Source organism: Nothobranchius furzeri, chromosome 17 (assembly GCF_043380555.1).
Source record: "Nothobranchius furzeri strain GRZ-AD chromosome 17, NfurGRZ-RIMD1, whole genome shotgun sequence".
Taxonomy (NCBI): domain Eukaryota; kingdom Metazoa; phylum Chordata; class Actinopteri; order Cyprinodontiformes; family Nothobranchiidae; genus Nothobranchius; species Nothobranchius furzeri.
This window is the reverse complement of record NC_091757.1, coordinates 51,432,118-51,449,787: the sequence shown is the minus strand read 5'-3', so window position 1 is coordinate 51,449,787 and position 17,670 is coordinate 51,432,118. Positions and strand designations below refer to the sequence as shown.

The 17,670-nt window shown below is 41.1% G+C and overlaps 1 protein-coding gene across 1 annotated transcript in view; it reads right to left on the bottom strand.

Moving 5' to 3' along the window:
- The window catches only part of ipo11 (importin 11), a 215,357-nt gene that overhangs the window by 166,114 nt on the left and 31,573 nt on the right, over nucleotides 1-17,670 (bottom strand). The window contains exons 6-10 of the mRNA XM_015972857.3: nucleotides 15,337-15,469; nucleotides 12,253-12,311; nucleotides 10,195-10,243; nucleotides 2,929-2,999; nucleotides 2,614-2,806 (exon numbers count right to left, since the gene is read on the bottom strand). Of these exons, the coding sequence (XP_015828343.3) occupies nucleotides 2,614-2,806; nucleotides 2,929-2,999; nucleotides 10,195-10,243; nucleotides 12,253-12,311; nucleotides 15,337-15,469 (505 nt within the window). The remainder of the gene's footprint in view (nucleotides 1-2,613; nucleotides 2,807-2,928; nucleotides 3,000-10,194; nucleotides 10,244-12,252; nucleotides 12,312-15,336; nucleotides 15,470-17,670) is intronic.

Genomic DNA, 17,670 nt, shown 5'->3' with positions numbered 1-17,670 from the left:
AATATTGGTCACTCTGATTTTTCATACAGGCTGAACATGAAAATAGTCTCCTACACCTATTTCCTGCATTAGCTTCTGATAAGAAATAGACGGTGAAACTCTAAGACTTGAAAAGCCAGACGGATCTACGTCACACTGGGAATTAGCATTTATGGACTCACACATCTAGATTTGCAACGAGAAAGTCTGTTGTTGTTTTAACGTCCGGAAATCAGCAGCGAACGTCTCTGCTAGTTTTAAGCTTGGTTTATGCTTGACGCGTCCGCGAGGTCCGCACGGCTCCGCGCGGAACAGTAGCGTCATTTTAACAACCACGCCCCTCCGCACGGCCCAGAATTTCCGCAACGCGCACCTCGGAAAATTTCTAACCACGCGGACGGACGGACGCGGAAAAACATGGCGGACCGGCAAGAACTAGTACGGCAGAGGTTCGTAAATACAGACATTTGTATGATTCAGCTCTCAAAGATCACCGTGATCAACATTTTGTTAATAATTCTGGGAGAGAAATAGCTCACACTGTCGGAAAAGACGAGAACGCTGTTAAAAATGCTGAAATGCCATGTTGTAAACGGTAATTTATACTTCTACTATGGTGTAGTGTTGGATGCATGCCGTAGAGCTCCACGCTGCCCCGTTCAGTTTGGGAGAATATTGGCTCACCGCAGAGACAAGCCGCATGAACCGTAAACGCTGCGAGTTGTGAAGCGCGTTCCAGCCGCGAGCCGCATCACCGCGCGGAAAGTGAATGTGTCAAGCATAAACCAAGCTTAAGCCAACTGTTAGCATTAGCAACACCAACACACAGCAGAAGCTCCTCCAGGCTTGTGTTATTTGGGGAGATAAAACATCAACATTATAAGTAAGTGGTAGAGTCGCGTCGCTGCTATCCAATCAGAGATGTTCAAATATCAGGAAATATGACTTCAAAGCCTGTCGTATGAAGCTCAGCTGTGATGTCCCAGACTTGGCCCTGCTGAGGCAGGGGTTTGTGGGCTTTTTTGTGCCCTGGGTACTGCCTGCAAGGGATTCACTCCTAATGGAAACCACTGCAAATGTATTGATTAAACAAGTAATCAACTCCTTTTTAAAGGGACTTTACAGAGTGTTGAATTTTTATGCTCGCGATTGCCCCCTCAGGCCAAAAGTGTAACGGCAGCTTCAATAGCAGGCTGGTGCACGAGGCGCGTATGCTGTACGTGCACACTCCTTAACGAAAATAAAAGCTGAGACAGTCGTGTGTGTGTGTGTGTGTGTGTGTGTGTGTGTGTGTGTGTTTGTGTGTGTGTGTGTGTGTGTGTGTGTGTGTGTGTGTGTGTGTGTGTGTGTGTGTGTGTGTGTGTGTGTGTGTGTGTTGTGTGTGTGTGTGTGTGTGTGTGTGTGTGTGTGTGTGTGTGTGTGTGTGTGTGTGTGTGTGTGTGTGCGCGCATCTTACTGTAAAAAAATATACCACTAACATAAAAAAGAAACTCTAAATATACTAGGATCACATCCAGAATCGAACCCGGGTCTTCTGCACGAGAGTTCGACGTCTTACTAAGTGAGCTACAGCGCCAGTGACGTCTTTTGTATCTGTAACTTTTATATCCTTGATGATAGCTGAAACAACGTTCAAAGAACAGATCGGAGCAAAAATGGCTATTTTGTTGCTAATTTGCAGGAAATATCTAGAAGAAAGTTCTACAGAAAGTTGCTATGGGTCCTCAGAAATGTAGCTAGCTTTGTCACTAGGCGTTAGGAACAGCGACAAAGTGGCACTGCCTCTCTCTCTGCTGCTAAAGCTACGGATAGCAAATGCTACGGGCTATGCCTGAGCGTGAACGCGCATGAAGCAGCCTGCTCGACCCGAGCATCTCTCTTTTTCTGTGATTTTACAGAAAAACAGGCAATCACAGTAAAAATGCCAGGGCTCATTCTACAGGACCAGGGCATTGCAGGAGAATGTATGAAGAAGACATTTATTATTTCTATACATGTTTTGGCTGTCAAACTTCCATAATGCCCCTTTAATGAAAAAGACTATTTTTGGATATTTTCTTGACATCTTCAAATGTACATAATTTTATCATTGTGCATAGAAGAAAACAGAACTCTAAACTGATCCTTCTTTCAGGTATTTAAGCCAATGACAGGATAATTAACAAATCTCACCTTGAAAATCAACAGCCAAATGACCAGTTAATGGGGAGGCTGAACTAAATCCAGATTTGAAGAAACTGGGTTACAAAACTGGCACGCCCACACAAGCACCATCTTGCTTCAATGAATATGTAGTGAGAAGATCTTCAGTAAGGCCTATCAAAAGCCATTTCAACTGAAGGAACAAATGGAAAGTGTTGTGCTCTACTGACAATTCAATTGCTGGAGGCTTCTTCGACAGCTTGAAACAAACATAAGTTTTAGCGGGGAACAATAACGCTGATGGTATTCCAGCGTTGTGCTTTCAAAAAAAATGTCAAGTGATCAGCTTTGAGAAGTCATAGCATTCTACTGTTGATTTTCTAAACCAGAGCCACATCCAACCAGTTTTGATTGCTACTTTTGACCATTTGTTTTTGCTTCCTTTTGTTTAATTGTCCTAAAGCGTTCTCTCCTGCAGCTCTCATGCCTTACCGTCAATGTTTTTGGCTGGTTTATAGGCATCGTTCTTTACAATCATCTTGATGAGATTCATGCACTGAACGATGAAGCGTTCAAAGGTCACTCCTTCTCCAGCAGGTGTGAAAACGTAGCTAACAGCAAACTCCAGAGAGCGCTGGATTAGGGGTATGAATGCATAGGGATGGTACTCCAGGAAATCCAGTAGCTGCACAAAGGTGAGGGAAGAAAACAGAAGCAGACCAAAATCAAAGAAGAGCTACAGGCTACAAATAGCAGAGCATGACAAAATGTAGCTCGTTTATGATTTATTAAAATGTATAAACTCACAACTTTTGTGTAGAGTATGATAGTTTTTTCCAGTTTTTCCCTGCATACACTCTCTGACCCAACCTGTCGACCTGCAACATAAGAAAAAATATTCTTCAAAGGCAGCACATCTGAAACCAAATTATACTTCCTGAGATGTAAAAATGTGTGTTATTCAAAAATAAACCACTTTAGTTACACATTTTAAACCATTTTTTGAAATGTCTTGAAACAACTGACCTTTCAAAGCATTTCAAAGCAAAAAAGAGTTAGCAACATTTAAGGGGAACTATGCAGTTTGGCTTGCTTTTATCACCCCCTAGTGACCATTTGTAGAATGGGAAGCAAAACGTACCTCCTCGCTGTGCATTCATCTTTTTAACACCTTACCCCGGCTTTCCACAGGAGCCGTCAGCAGCACGTTACTGCAGCAGCACGTCTTGCTCGCGTAAGCTGCTGCTTGGCCCTTCCCACGAGACGCGAAGCAGCAGGGGAGCAGCTGTCACCGACCGAGCACGAAGTCACACGAGTGACTTCGTCAGTAAACACAACAACAAGCAGGAGAAAATTACAACATGGTTTGTGTTTTATGTTCTGTCCGTTTTATAATCGCCAATATGGCCCTGAAAAACAAAGGAGACCGCTAGCTAGATGATAACTTCTCACGGGGACGCACAGTTAGTAACCTTTTTTAAAAGTAAAGCAACCGGAAGGCAGTACTTTCTTTATTCTGAAAATCTCGGTAGATTCTCTCCATTTCCGCGTCTGATTTCCTGTCTTTCCTTCCCCAAAAATGTTGAACTTGACCAGTTTCAGAGGCGTCGCGCGTAGAAAACAGAACCGGCGCGTAAAGGCCGCGACATGCTGCTCCTGAGATGCGGCCGACTCGCGCTGCTGACGGCTGCCGACGGCTCCAGTGGAAAAGGTTCTGTTGACCACAGCGGTTCCTATCAGCAGCTATGACGTGCTGCTGCAGTAACGTGCTGCTGACGGCTCCCGTGGAAAGCCGGGGTTAGTCTAACAGCTGAAATGTCTCCCAGCCTTCAATAGTGTCTACAGGAGTGATTCATCACTAAATTAAAAAAAATCTGATGTGTTCATGATGTAAAACATGCAGGAAAGCAGACTGTGGCACCAGGTATGTCAGCTCAAGTCCCAACAGACTGGACCGGCACTCTGAAGTTGCAAGTGGAATATTCTGGCTACAGGGGGGCGATGGGGCTGGGTGGCCTTTCATTAACCGTTTAACGGGTCATTTTAGCACATACTGGTACAAAATATTTAAAAAATATTTAAAAAGTGCAAAGTATCTCTTGAATTTAGCATGAGAATGTAACTCGCAGTCAAAAAATCCTGAATTTATCTACCAAGAGTGCAGTCAAGTGGCGCTTGTGTTTAAATCTGCAGTTAGTGTCCTCCAGACAGCAGCTTAGAAAAAAGGCAATAAGAGAGAGAAGATAATTGAAAAGCAAAAAGGTAATGATTTCTTTTGATTTACTAAAAGGTGCCTTGTTTACTGACCTCATCTTACGGTGGAATCGTCCTGTTGGCTCAGTGTTTATATTAAAGTAGAATTCCTAACTAAACAGGCTGTAATATAAATCTTGACTCTATAAAAAATCATGTATGCTGCTAGAACAAATAAAGATGTCTTATGTTGTGTTTTATTTTTCTATGAAAGTGCCCTGATGAAATCAGAAGAGCCAATAAGAGCGTGTGGAACTCCTCAAATCATCATAAACAGGCAGTTTTATAGTTCCCTTTTGCTTGATATGCACTTAAATCAGGAACTAACACAAAGCGACAACACAACCATCTCACCTACTGATTCGTGTTTTCTCCTTTTGAATTTCGTTGCGCAAATCCAGCATTATGCTAATCTAATTTTACATAAACCCTATTGGACTTCATTGGGAATATGTGCATACAACCGTTTCTATTTGTGTTCAGGTGTGAGACAGCTAGGATCAATAAAATGTGCGGCATCATCAAAGTCACAGCAGCTATACATCAAAAAATTCAAACCAGCAAACCACGACAGAAACAGATGACAAAGGAAATACAAGGTGTGCTTTAATCCCGACACACGTTTCACTTCCTTAAATCACTTGTAACAATGTGGTGACATAAAAGTAGACATATGACCTAAGTTGGAGGGCAAACATGAAGCAGAAAGAGCTAGACATCTGAGTAGACCCCAAAGAATGTCTAAAGCCACCCGTTTATGTGACTGACCTTATCAGACGGAGCACAGCTGATATTTCTTGCCGGCCTGGCTATGAGCTTTCCTGCCGTTTCCTCCATCTGCCATGTCCAAATACCAAGAAGGCCCTGAACCAATCTCCATTGCCATCAGCAAAGAGAGTATTGGAAGCGATAGCTGTGGCTCGCATCTAAAAATCTTTGTATTTCTCTACATAAGCAGGAGTCGTCGTTATCTCGGTTATGAGGTGTTGCTATGACAAACATGTCTGGACAAATAAAAAGGACGCAATTTAAATATCAGCTTCATAATTCAAAGGGGACAGAGAACCTGTCAAAAAGCACAGGATCCAGGAACCTATTAACTAAACCAACAGTTATTTTCTCCCAGCTGCAGAAAACCGTCTGTTCTACTGGTGCAACTTTTCCAATTATCCTGGAAATTATGAGCTCAGTTTGACATGTTGGACGTTGTTAATAGTTTAAAAACCAGAAATAAATACTTCCACGGTGTATCATTACCCCAACAAGACTGCTCAGTCAGATTTGGATGAAGGCATTGGTTTACCAAGTCTTTGGTAGCAGTATTAGTCAAACTCTTAAAAACTTTCTTTGAACTCTACATACTTGTATTTGTACAAATGTTGGTGCTGCTCTTTTTTATTAGCCAGACATTTTTATAATTGGGATGGAATATCTTTTGTCATTTACAACTAAAATTGGCTGAAATTGTTAATGTAAGTAATTTTTGCTCAAATGGTGCCTCATCATTGCTAAAGTTTTAGAAATCATTGGGGCGGTTGGCAGCTAACTTCCTTAAACTTAAGGAATTAAAGACTGAGGCCATTCTTTTTGACCCCAGAAACCTGTCTCACACCTCTGTGGTTCTGACTCTTCCAGGTTTGGACCTCAAGAGGTGTTTTACCAGCCTTGGGGAGATCTTAGATGCAGGATTTACAATAGCCCCTCAGATAAACGCGGTTGTGAGGTCGTGTTTCTTTCAACTGCATCATTTAACGTACCTGAAGCCGATTTTAGTATGGCCGCGTTGTGATACATGCCTTTATCACTTCTCGTCTTGACTATGCAAACTCATTCCTAGTCGGGACCCCTGCTTCAGCCCTGAACCGATTGCGGATTGTGCAGACGCAGCTGCAAGATTCGGTAACACTTTATAATAACTACATCTTATTTAGCCTTAATTACACATGAACAAACATGTAAGTAACTACTAACAAATAATTAACAATGGCTCTTACTTAATAAACAATTAACCAGTGCATTAATTAATGCTTTGTTTTTAATGATTAGTCCCTTGTAAAAGCTGTTTACTCATTTCTTATTCATATGTAACAAACCATGAACAAAGCACCTGACTAACACATTAATTAATGCTTAACTTCTAATGACTAGTTTCATGTAAAAGCTGTTTATTTATGGCTTATTTATACTTAACAAACCATGAACAAGTTCTTATTAACCCATTTTTGGTAACACTTTATAATAACTACATCTTATTTAGCCTTAATTACACATGAACAAACATGTTAGTAACTACTAACAAATAATTAATTAACAATGACTCTTACTTAATAAAAACAAAGAATTAATTAATGCATTGGTTAATTGTTTATTAAGTAAGAGTCATTGTTAATTAATTATTTGATAGTAGTTACTTAGATGCTTGTTCATGTGTAATTAAGGCTAAATAAGATGTAGTTATTATAAAGTGTTACCCAAGATTCTTAAACACAGATGTAGCCATGTGACCCCGGTTTTGGCGGATCTCCATTGACTACCTGTGGCTTTTAGGGCACAATTTAAGATACTGCTTCTTACATAAAACGCATTAAACAGTCTGGCACCATTTTATTTGTCTGACCTACTCACGCCCTATGTGCCTGTGCGCTCGCTACGGTCAGCTGACCGCCTGTTATTCTGCACCCCCACTATGAACTACAAGGCAAGAGGGGAGCAAGCATTTGTGTATATAGCCCCCACTCTCTGGAATGCACTGCCAATCACTATTTGACAGTCATCCTTCACCGGTGCCTTCAAGTCACAACTGAAGAAACATTTCTATGATTTGGCTTTTAGATTGTGAGTCTGTTTTAAGTTCTTTTTACTTTTGATTGTGTTCTTTGATTGCTGTTTTTATCTGCTTTTACTGATTGGTTTATCTGTTTTTTTATAAGTCTGTTTTTTATGTTGTTGTTTGGGGGTGCTTTAGTCAGCTCCCATGCTGTTTTTAAATGCGCCACAGTAATAAACTGATTTCATCAACAGAAATAGTGAGATAAAAGACGCACTTACTGAACTGAACTGTTATTGTGCTCAATCCAGTCAACTGCTGCTGTAACCACTGAGCAGCAGAATAGCCAAATTTTAATTTATGCATCGTGACAAAGGTATTGTCAACAAATTTTTATCTTGGTTGTTTTCTTGGCAACTATGCTAATTAACAATTGCAGCTTGTTTATTAGTGAAATGTATAATGGCACATTTGAGAGAGTTGATTAAGTGAAGTCAAGAAGAAACACTGAACAAGAACACTTATTGAAGCACATTTATGTGGCCACTGACCCTGAGTGTCTTGGGCTTGTAATATTAAGCTCGAGTCTATTTCCTACTGATCAAATAATTTAAAAAAAATATTAACTATGTGGTTTATAAGCAATTCAAAAGTTCTCATGAAAGAAAAACCTCGGGAAAAGATAAGACTGGTTAATTTTATTGCATTGCAAGACGACGGGCAGCCACATCTCAGTCTGTTTCTCCACTTAAAATAATGCTGAAATGTAGCAGAATTATCTCAGAGTAAGGCTTTCCACATGGTTTAGGAGAAGTATTATAATGCAAACCTGCTGGAGCTCAAAGCATAGTGGCGAAACAAACAACTAGTGGAAAGCATGCAATCACCTAGTTTTAGCAAGTGTATTTACATATAAAGAGGTGCTAGAACTTTTTTCTTTTTACAGGCGACTCAAGCTAATCTTTGAGCCTCTATGAAATTTTGTTGGGGCTTACAATGGCTTAGGAGCTCGGACATATGGCACGCACAATCCCGTAACGAAGCCCTACAAAAGAAAGACTGGTTTGCCCCACCCACTTGGCCATAGTATGAATATTAAATGAGCTGCATGCTCATTGACTGGTTTACCCAGACAGGGCTGTGATGCTGCCTGAAGTTAGTAGCCCTGTGTGCAGCTGTGTACAGTATCCAGATAACTCCTTTAGACCTCCTCCCGGTTGGACGTGCCCAGAAAACCTCATCAGGGAGGCATCCAGGAGGCAACCTGACCAGATGTCCGAGCCATCTCAACTGGCTCCTCTCGATGTGGAGGAGCAGCAGGTCTACTCTGAGCCCTTCCCAAATGACCGAGCTTCTCACCCTATCTCTACGGGAGAGCCCAGACACTCTGCAGAGAAAACTCATTTCGGCCACTTGTATCCGCAATCTCGTTCTTTCGGTCACTACCCAAAGCTCATGACCACAGGTGAGGGTAGGAATGTAGATCGACCAGTAAATCAAGAGCTTCACCTTCTGACTCAGCTCTCTTTTCACGACAGACCGGTACAACGCCCGCATCACTGCAGATGCAGCACCAATCCGCCTATCGATCTCACGCTCCAGTTTTCCCTCACTCGTGAACAAGACCCCGAGACACTTAAACTCCTCCACTTGGGGCAGGACCTCATCCCTGACCCGGAGAAGGTATTCTACCCTTTTCCGAATCTAGACCATGGTCTCAGATTTAGAGGAGCTGATTCTCATCCCAGCTGCTTCACATTCGGCTGCGAACCGCTCCAGCGAAAGCTGAAGATCACTTTCTGATGAAGCCAACAGGACCACATCATCGGCCAAAAGCAGAGACCTGATCCTCAGGTCACCAAAACAGACCCTCTCAACACCTTGGCTGTGCCGAGAAATCCTGTCCATAAAGGTTATGAACAGAATCGGTGACAAGGGGCAGCCTTGGCGGAGTCCAACTCTCACTGGGAACGAGCCTGACTTACTGCCGGCAATGCGGACCAAGCTCTGACACCGACCATACAGGGACCTAACAGCCCGTATCAGAGGGCCTGGTGCCCAGTACTCCCAGAGTACCCCCCACAGGACCCTTTTTAAATAGGGGAACCACAACCCCGGTCTGCCAGTCCAGTGGGACTGTCCCCGATGTCCACGCAATATTGCAGAGCCGCGTGGATTTGCTACTGAACTTGTATTTTTTGTCCAGCAGTGTGGATATTTTTAATTTGTGGCTTATTTAGTAAGACTTGGCTTATGCTAGTGTTAGCTCATTGTTAGCACTATCTACAGCAGGCTACTGCAGTGGTGCTCCCAAGGGACACCAAGAAAATTTCTAGCCACCCCACTATCCACACACAGGGAAGACCAGTGTTCTTCAATAAGTCATATAAATGTTTTACATGAAAACTAATAAAAGAGCTTTTATTGCATCACTACAGGCTAAAGTTTCCCACATTTACCACAAGGCTTCATTTGGTGTGCCACCCCAAAATTTTCTCTGGCCCCATGAGCACCCCTAAGAAACTTTTCTGGGGGTGCCACTGGATTGCTGCTGGGTTGTTCACGACAGCTGTAATTCCATTTCCCACAGTAGGACGATGAAGCTGGAAATGGGTTTGTGTTACTTTAAACATAATTTTAAATTCTATGATCCCTTTGAAATCTAATGTTGAGTGTAATCAAAAAATTTAAAATGCTTTATGTGTGCTCAAACATTTTTCTGGGAATAAAAAAGCTTCAGTGACGAGGACAAAACTTTTATTCCTTGTTCATGCTTTTGAAATTACTCTGGCTAATTCAAAGTGAAGTTAAAGGGCTTATGTTAACTTTGGAAAAATGAATAAATAAATAAAATCACCCCCACAAGAATAACCGTTTCAACTTTTAATTTGATGCCATCATTATGCAGAGCTGTTTTAACCCCGACCCGACTCTGGGTGTCAAAGTACCTTAGAAGTACCTTCCCCATCCACAACCGAAACTGACGCGTTTGTTTGCAGGCAGGGAAAGCTGAGGATCAAAGTTTCAAGATAGAGAAGGAGACAAGTACTCACAGCATTCCAGGAACTGTTTTAGCCTTTCAAACACGGCATTCAAGAAACCCTGAAAAGCAAGAAAGGAAGAGAGGGTGTGATCAGTCTAATCTTTTGAATTACTCGTGATTGCCTCACAAGAACTGCAGAGGGGAAGATATGCTCGCAGACAAGCCGTATGTATGTGTGCGTGGGCAGATTTGCTTTTGTACTTATGAGTATAGATAAAAGTGCCGAGCTACACAGTACGGTAGAGAATCAATTTTCTGTAGCCTGCTGTAGTAACAGCTTAGCATGAGAAATTAGATGATAGATGGAGGTGCTATCTGTTTAATTCGGCGTTAATGTTCAGCCATGAGGTCAACAGCAGCGTCATTAATCACACGTCCCGAAAAACACATTTCTGCCACCAAGTCAAGTTCCTAACAGCGTTAGTGCGGAGGGGGAAGGGTCGCAAGTAAAGCATAAATGAGTGGGTGGCAGATGACGGAGAACACGGCTCAAGGCAGACATTTGTTAAGATACTTGTGGGACTTTAATAAGAGGCAGAGGGAATGGGGATGCCATCACAAAAGGAAAACTGGAATAGGCTATGACAGCAAAGGTTAGAGATTAGGCCAGTGGCAATGTCAGGGGAAAAAGAAATTGGTGATTACAAATGTTGCAAAAGTTCAAAAAGAGTAAAAGAAATCAGAGGCAGAAAATAAACTCAGCATACATCGTCATAATAATATGTTAGTTGTCTAAAAACCGAGCCAAAAGTGACTTTTTACACCTAATGAACAAGATCTTATTCATTTCACCCACACTCCGGCAGTGCTTATTAGATATGATCTGATACAGCGGAAAATAAATTCATTATGCAGAATAAGTATTAAATATTTCATGTTGTGGCACCATGTGTGCATACTGGCAAACTTCATCTTTCCCAGAGTCAGTATTTTCTTTCCTGCTGGAGCTCTCCAGCGACATTGTTGCTGTGATGACTGGAAAACAGATCTCAACTGTCCAAAATGATCATGTCATGTGTGAAGAGATTCCTAGCAAAACAATCTTACGCTGGAGAGCCAACGATGAACGTCATAAACTACCGCCACAGGGCTGTGACACAACAAGCAGAGCTCAAAAAGGATGCCAATAAAACACAGATGGCTGCGCTGCTCGTCGTTTCAGGGACGTGAGTTTGAACAAGCTGCACACAAAAATCAATAATGTGCACATAAATAGTCTTCCAAAGTACATCACAGGGGGAAGAAAATAAACTTCATTCTACTGCAAATATGATGATTCGTTTTCAGAATAGGATGTTTTCTCTCACCTTTATCAAAATTAAAAGTAGATGAATCAACTGACCAATTTATTTAGTCAGATTAAATAGTTAAAGGTGGTTTTTGAAGAAATGAAGTAAAAATGACATCCTGTGGTAAGATTTGGTTCCTGCATCCACTTGGTGGACTTCAGCCTGGCGAGGTCATCAACTGTAGGAGTCAACGGACTCTTTGCTTCTCCCAAGATCTCCCTCCCACCTGTGACTTCGTACAGTAGATGAGCTCCAGATGGCTGCTCTCGCTGGGGGAAACAGGATCCCAGCCCTCTAAATTCTCTTATGTGTACGTTTACTGTAAATAAATTGAATGCACTCACCTACCAAAAATAATTACCGTAAATAATCACTCTAAAAAGTCAATATAATATTTCCACTAAACAGAAAAAAGGCAGAATCTGGAGTAGCAGTTGAAAGGACCGGGGCATTTTATAAAAAAAATTATTTCATCAATTTCTCCGCTTGGCGGAAACCAAAGCACATGCTGAAGATTATTTTAAACCCGATTTAAACTAAAGTGAAATAACAGTTTAATAGAGTGGAACTTTCTTCACTCTTAAGAGGGGAGAGAAGAGCTCAAACAGAACTTTGACTCTTTGAACCAAAACACGGCTTAAGGCACTTTCAATCATCGTAGCCATCCACATTTTGCACGGTGTGACTGGAGTTATTTTTAACCCAAAACACCAGCAGAAAAGTATCAGCTATGAGGGAAAAAAGAGGTTATAAAGCCAACACAGTAAGATGGAGCTCACCATTACTTCCATATTTTGTTGTGGCTCTTGAAATCCATGAACTGTCAATTTGCGAAGCACTAAGAGGGACAGAAAAGAAACATTCAGGTGCATTCAATTCAGTTTATTTATATGGAGCCAATTGCATTAGTCTCAAAGCACTTTACTAAGCAAATATTTCAACTGAACCTGTTTATCAGGGCGCTGAGTTCAGCTCATGATTCCAGTTAAAAGTTCCTATGTAAGGAAACCAAGCAGACTGCACTGAGTCACTGACTTTTTGTGTCTGTGACTTTACAGCAATCTCCATACTAAACAAGCATGGAGCGACAGTAGAGAGGAAAATTCCCCTGTAACACTTTTTAGCTGTATTTTAGACATTGAATCCTGGATGGCAGAAAACTTTCTCCAGCTCAACCAGGACAAAACTGAAATTGTTGTCATCGGTCCTGAGGCTCAGAGGAAGACACATTTACCAAAACTACAATCAATGTATTTGAATCCTTCTCTCCATGTGAAGTACCCTGGGTGTCATCTTTGACTCTGAGCTGACTTTTATCTGACTTCATAAATATCCAGAAAGCAGACATTGAGGTTGTGAATACCTTTAAGTTCCTCACTCGCAAACTGAACTGGTCCAACAACACAGATGCGCTGTATGAAAAGGGCTAAAGCCGCCTCCAGCTCCTGAGGAGGCTGAGGTCCTTTGGAGTTTATTCCCATCTGCTAAAATCCTTTTATCACTCTGTTGTTGACTGTTATTTACTCTGCCATGGTCTGATGGGGTGCAGGCAGCTCTGACTAAGACAGGAAGAGACTGAACAAGTTAGTTAACAAAGCTAGCTCGGTTCAGGGCTGCCCACCGGATTCAGTTGAGGAGATGTGTGACAGGAGGATGCAGGGGGGAGTTGACCTCCATTTAAAAAAAAAACTCCCACCAGTAGCATTCAAATGTAGAGACCAGCTCCTTCAGAGGCAGACTGAGACATAACAGATGTACAACAGAATGCGACAGTAGAGCATTCATCCCCTCTGCAGTAAGTGTACAACTCGCCAGTTTAAGCTGTACTGGAATTATCCTGTTACACAATAACATCAATGCAATATTCAGTATGTGTTCAATACTAGTGCAATACCGGATTTACATAGTATCTCCAGGGTTTTTCCTGGCTCAAATTGAGGCGGAGGTGGTACCAACCTGACCATGCACCAGCACATGCATACTTTTTAAAGGCAAAATATTATAAAAGGCTCAATAATATGCATTAGATTGGTGCTAAGTTCCCTTTTACCCATCTGATATTTATAGTTAAAAATATTTTTTAATGTTTGACCTACATGTCAGTAACATTTTAGGTTAGTATTAATAAAACTCATCTTAGTCAAAAAAACACAAATATATCCAGTAAAATATAATGCATTTCATTAGCACGCATTTGTATTGGAAATGGTAATAACATTTAATTTCTGCTGCTAACAATGGTGGCATGTCTATTATGTACGGGTTGGCAATAATCTAGTTCAAATTATGTTCCAAGACAGATGCGTTTGGGAATTATATACTACAAGGGCTTGCCATGAATCCTGCGCCAGCAGTAATGACTCGTATCTGCAGCGGTTCTGATCCGTAGCGCTGCAGGATGCAGAATAAACAGGATGGTGGGGACTTTTCATTCGCTTGTAGAGTTTAGTGTTTCTTGGTTTTACGATCATCAAATATTTTTCTGTGCGCCACTTGATCATGAGACTGCTACCCGTTAGCTTTAGCATTAGCCAATCAGCGTGTAGGTGCACTTTGATCCCAAACTTTGGACCGGTTCTGCCTTTGCAGGTTCCTTTATTTTCCTCCACTGCATCCAGATGACCACGCTGTGCGCCAGAAAAAAGCATTTTTCTTACACGTAACTTACTTTTGTTCAATAAAGTTCTGAGGAAATTGGTAATTCAAAGATGTTGCACCAGTGCTACGTTTAAAAATAGACAGACACACAGAGACAGTTTTTTCCCATCGCACTGTACAGCCCTGCTGATATGGAAGAGCCTGGGGGAAATCAGGATGTCAATAGTGTCGGACGTCAAGAACCCCCAGTCCGGACGCCCCGGACAGAGTGAAAAGTGGACATGTCCGGGGAAAACAGGACGTACGGTCACCCTAGTTTCATATAAAGCGGGAGATTACAGATACAGTACTTTGCTCGTGCCCTTGCTGCCCTGGGCCCTCAAGAGTTCGTGGGCCCTGGGCAATTGCCCAGTTGCCCATATGGTTAATCCGGCCTTGGCCATTACATTGTTAGCAGCAGAAATTAAATGTTATTACCATTTCCAATACAAATGCATGTTAATGAAATAGACTATATTTTACTGGATATATTTATGTGCTATTTTGACTAAGATGAGCGTTATTAATACAAACCTAAAATGTTACTGAAATGTGGGTAAATATTTTAAAATATTTTAACTATAAATATTAAATGGGGAAAAAAAGGAACTAAACACTAATCTAATGCATATTATTGAGCCTTTAATAATAGAAGTCTGATATTTCAGCCTGATAATTTTGTTGTTTTATTTCATATTTTTTAGCAGCAAACCAGTTTAGTTTCACTTGAAACGTTGTCAAATGGAATATTCTATTAATCAACAGAAGCTTAGATTAGAACACTTAACGAAAAAATATTTTGCCTTTAAAAAATTGAGGCAATTGAATGCGGAGTATGCATATGCTGGCGCATGGTCAGGATGGCAACACCTCTGCCTCAATTTGAGCCAGGAAAACCCGTGCTTTCCATATGGTTGTTAAAGAAATGAGAAGCAGCTCATTGCACCAGTTGGGGCTAAATAACTTGTTGCCAGTTGAAAGATAGTCACCCATGCAGTGATTATCCATTAGGAGGCTTTTACCTAGTTGCTTAGTTGAATCCAAATAGAAACTTTTCTTGGGCGGGCAGTAGATGTCTGAATAATGACTTTATACAACAGTTAGTTGGTAAAACCATGGTTTCCTTTCCCTTCTGTACAGATCATTTATTTACACCCCTTTGCAGGACGATGCAGTCGCGCAGCACAATAATGGGAATATACCTGAGCATGTTCATTTGTTGCTACCTTTAAGAGAGAGCAGCGTCCTCTCCAGTGAGTTGAGCGCTGCAGCCTCATCTCTGGCATAGACCTGCTGCAGGAAGCAGTCGGTATGATGACTCCACAGGGAGCAGGCAAAGCTGTAGATGCCTGACGCCAGCTGCCAACATTCAATGTAACAGTAAAGTCAGTGAAATACAGATAGCAGTATAGTTTAATATGAACAGACAGAACAAATAAAAATAAATATTAATGCATTGCAAATTTACACATGTGCAAACAGCATTCCTGACAGAAGCAGAAGTACTAATATTGGCACACTTTCATGGCTCAGGTGTTAATTACCTTTTATTTGCAGTCAATTACAGACAAATCAATGCAGACAGATTGAGAGCATTAAATAGTCAGTTATCCTCAAGCTCAGTAAATATAAAAAAATGACTTATTTGATGGTTTTCAAAAGAAAACATAAACATGTTTTGTACTTCAATTGCAGAAACAATAAAATTTAGAGATCAGCATCGGCTACCTGTTAAGGCGAACACTTTCATAGCCATTTCATCAATAAATGTGATTAATATGCACGTATTATTATGATCATATCAAAGCAAACAGCTACATTAATATTTAAACATTACAGCATTTCAAATAAAGAATGCTACAAGTTAAGAAAGATGATTTCCTGAAAGCAAGACTACAAAAATAACTTTTAAAAAGTGGCTAAAATGGTGATGAATGCTCACTGGAAGAAAGAAATCCTTGCTTTGACAGCCCAGCATGGGCTTTGATATATTCTTTATAGAATCCGCAAGATTGACCTTTTTTATTATTTCAGAGATATTTCTCTGGAGACTGCCATTTTTCATTCCTTCAGATTTTACACTAATCCAATTTCTGGAAGCAAGTTAAGGAAACTATTTCCCATTATGTTCTAGACATATCTAAGTTTCATGTCTTAATATCTGACTGGATGGGCAGAAATGTGAGATTTTCCTAAATTATCCTGTGAGAGAGAATGTTACTAAATTCTATCCTGATAAACTGGATTGATTTGGTGGCATGTTTTTTTCTGTAAAGTGCTGTATCAATAAAGTTTGAGTCGAGCCGATTATGTCAAATTTGTCACATCCAGAATATATTAAATCTACTATTCTCTAAATTTGAAAAGATAATGATAATATGAGATTCATGGAAAAAAAAGATGGTTAAAATGGTGAATATCAAATGTATGCATTTTCACTTATACCTTTCAAATGCATCTGTCAATTTAAAATGTTATAATTCAATTAAATTCAATTCAAGTTTATTTATATAGCGCCAAATCACGACAAGAGTCGTCTCAAGGCACTTCACATAATAAACATTCCAATTCAGGTCAGTTCATTAAGCCAATCAGAAAAAACGTTTCCTATATAAGGAACCCAGCAAATTGCATCAAGTCACTGACTTAATAATCAGAGTCGAAAAAGCTGTAGATATGAAGTCTCACAAGGTTTTGCTAGAGTTAGGTAAAGTTTTACTTATCAACTTTTCTTCCATATCTGCCCGGAGATGTACTGAGAAGCATCCTGTCCGCTGATTGGTCAGTCAATAAAACCTCTACCGATTGGTCCTTGTCTTAGGCCCTGTCCACACGTAGCCGGGGATCTGCCAAAACGTAGATATTTTCCTACGTTTTGGCCTGTCATCCACACGAAAACGGAGTTTTTTCACACGAAAACGGATCTTTTTAAAAACTCCGGCCAAAGTGAAGATCTGCGTTTTCTCCGTTTTGGGTGTCTGCGTGTGGACAGACAAAACCGGAGTTTTAAGGTCCGCAACGTCACTTTCCGCGACAAAAAATGCTGACATCACGTGTGCGACCTGTGTTTACACTAGCCGGCATCATGGAAGCCCTCAGAGCTGCGCTCTGTCACTACCCGATCCATCAATTGTCCAAGCGCTTTCTGCTTGTTTGTTTTTGCAAGCGGAATTACTGCTCCTTGCGGAAGACCACAGACGAAGGACGAGGTAAAGAACGGGGGAAGTACTGCCGCCTACAGGACTGGCATGTCCTTAACAACGTATCTATCCGGGTACGTGTGGACAGAGTTTGTTTTTAAAACGTGGTGGTGTGGATGCAAGTTTTTGGAGGGGCGGATATTCGTTTTTAAAAAACCCCGGCTACGTGTGGACTAGGCCTTAGTGACAGCGATGAAAAGTTGAAATTTTTCAGCCTTCTGTGAGGTGCTGGCTCACCTGTGCACGACACATGCACGTTTTTTGAGTGTCGCTTAGCCAGGAGACTCGCGACTATCACCTTGTTGCGCATATCTCACTGAAAGAGGGGAAGTTATGTTGCCTCCCATGTGTCGAGACCAT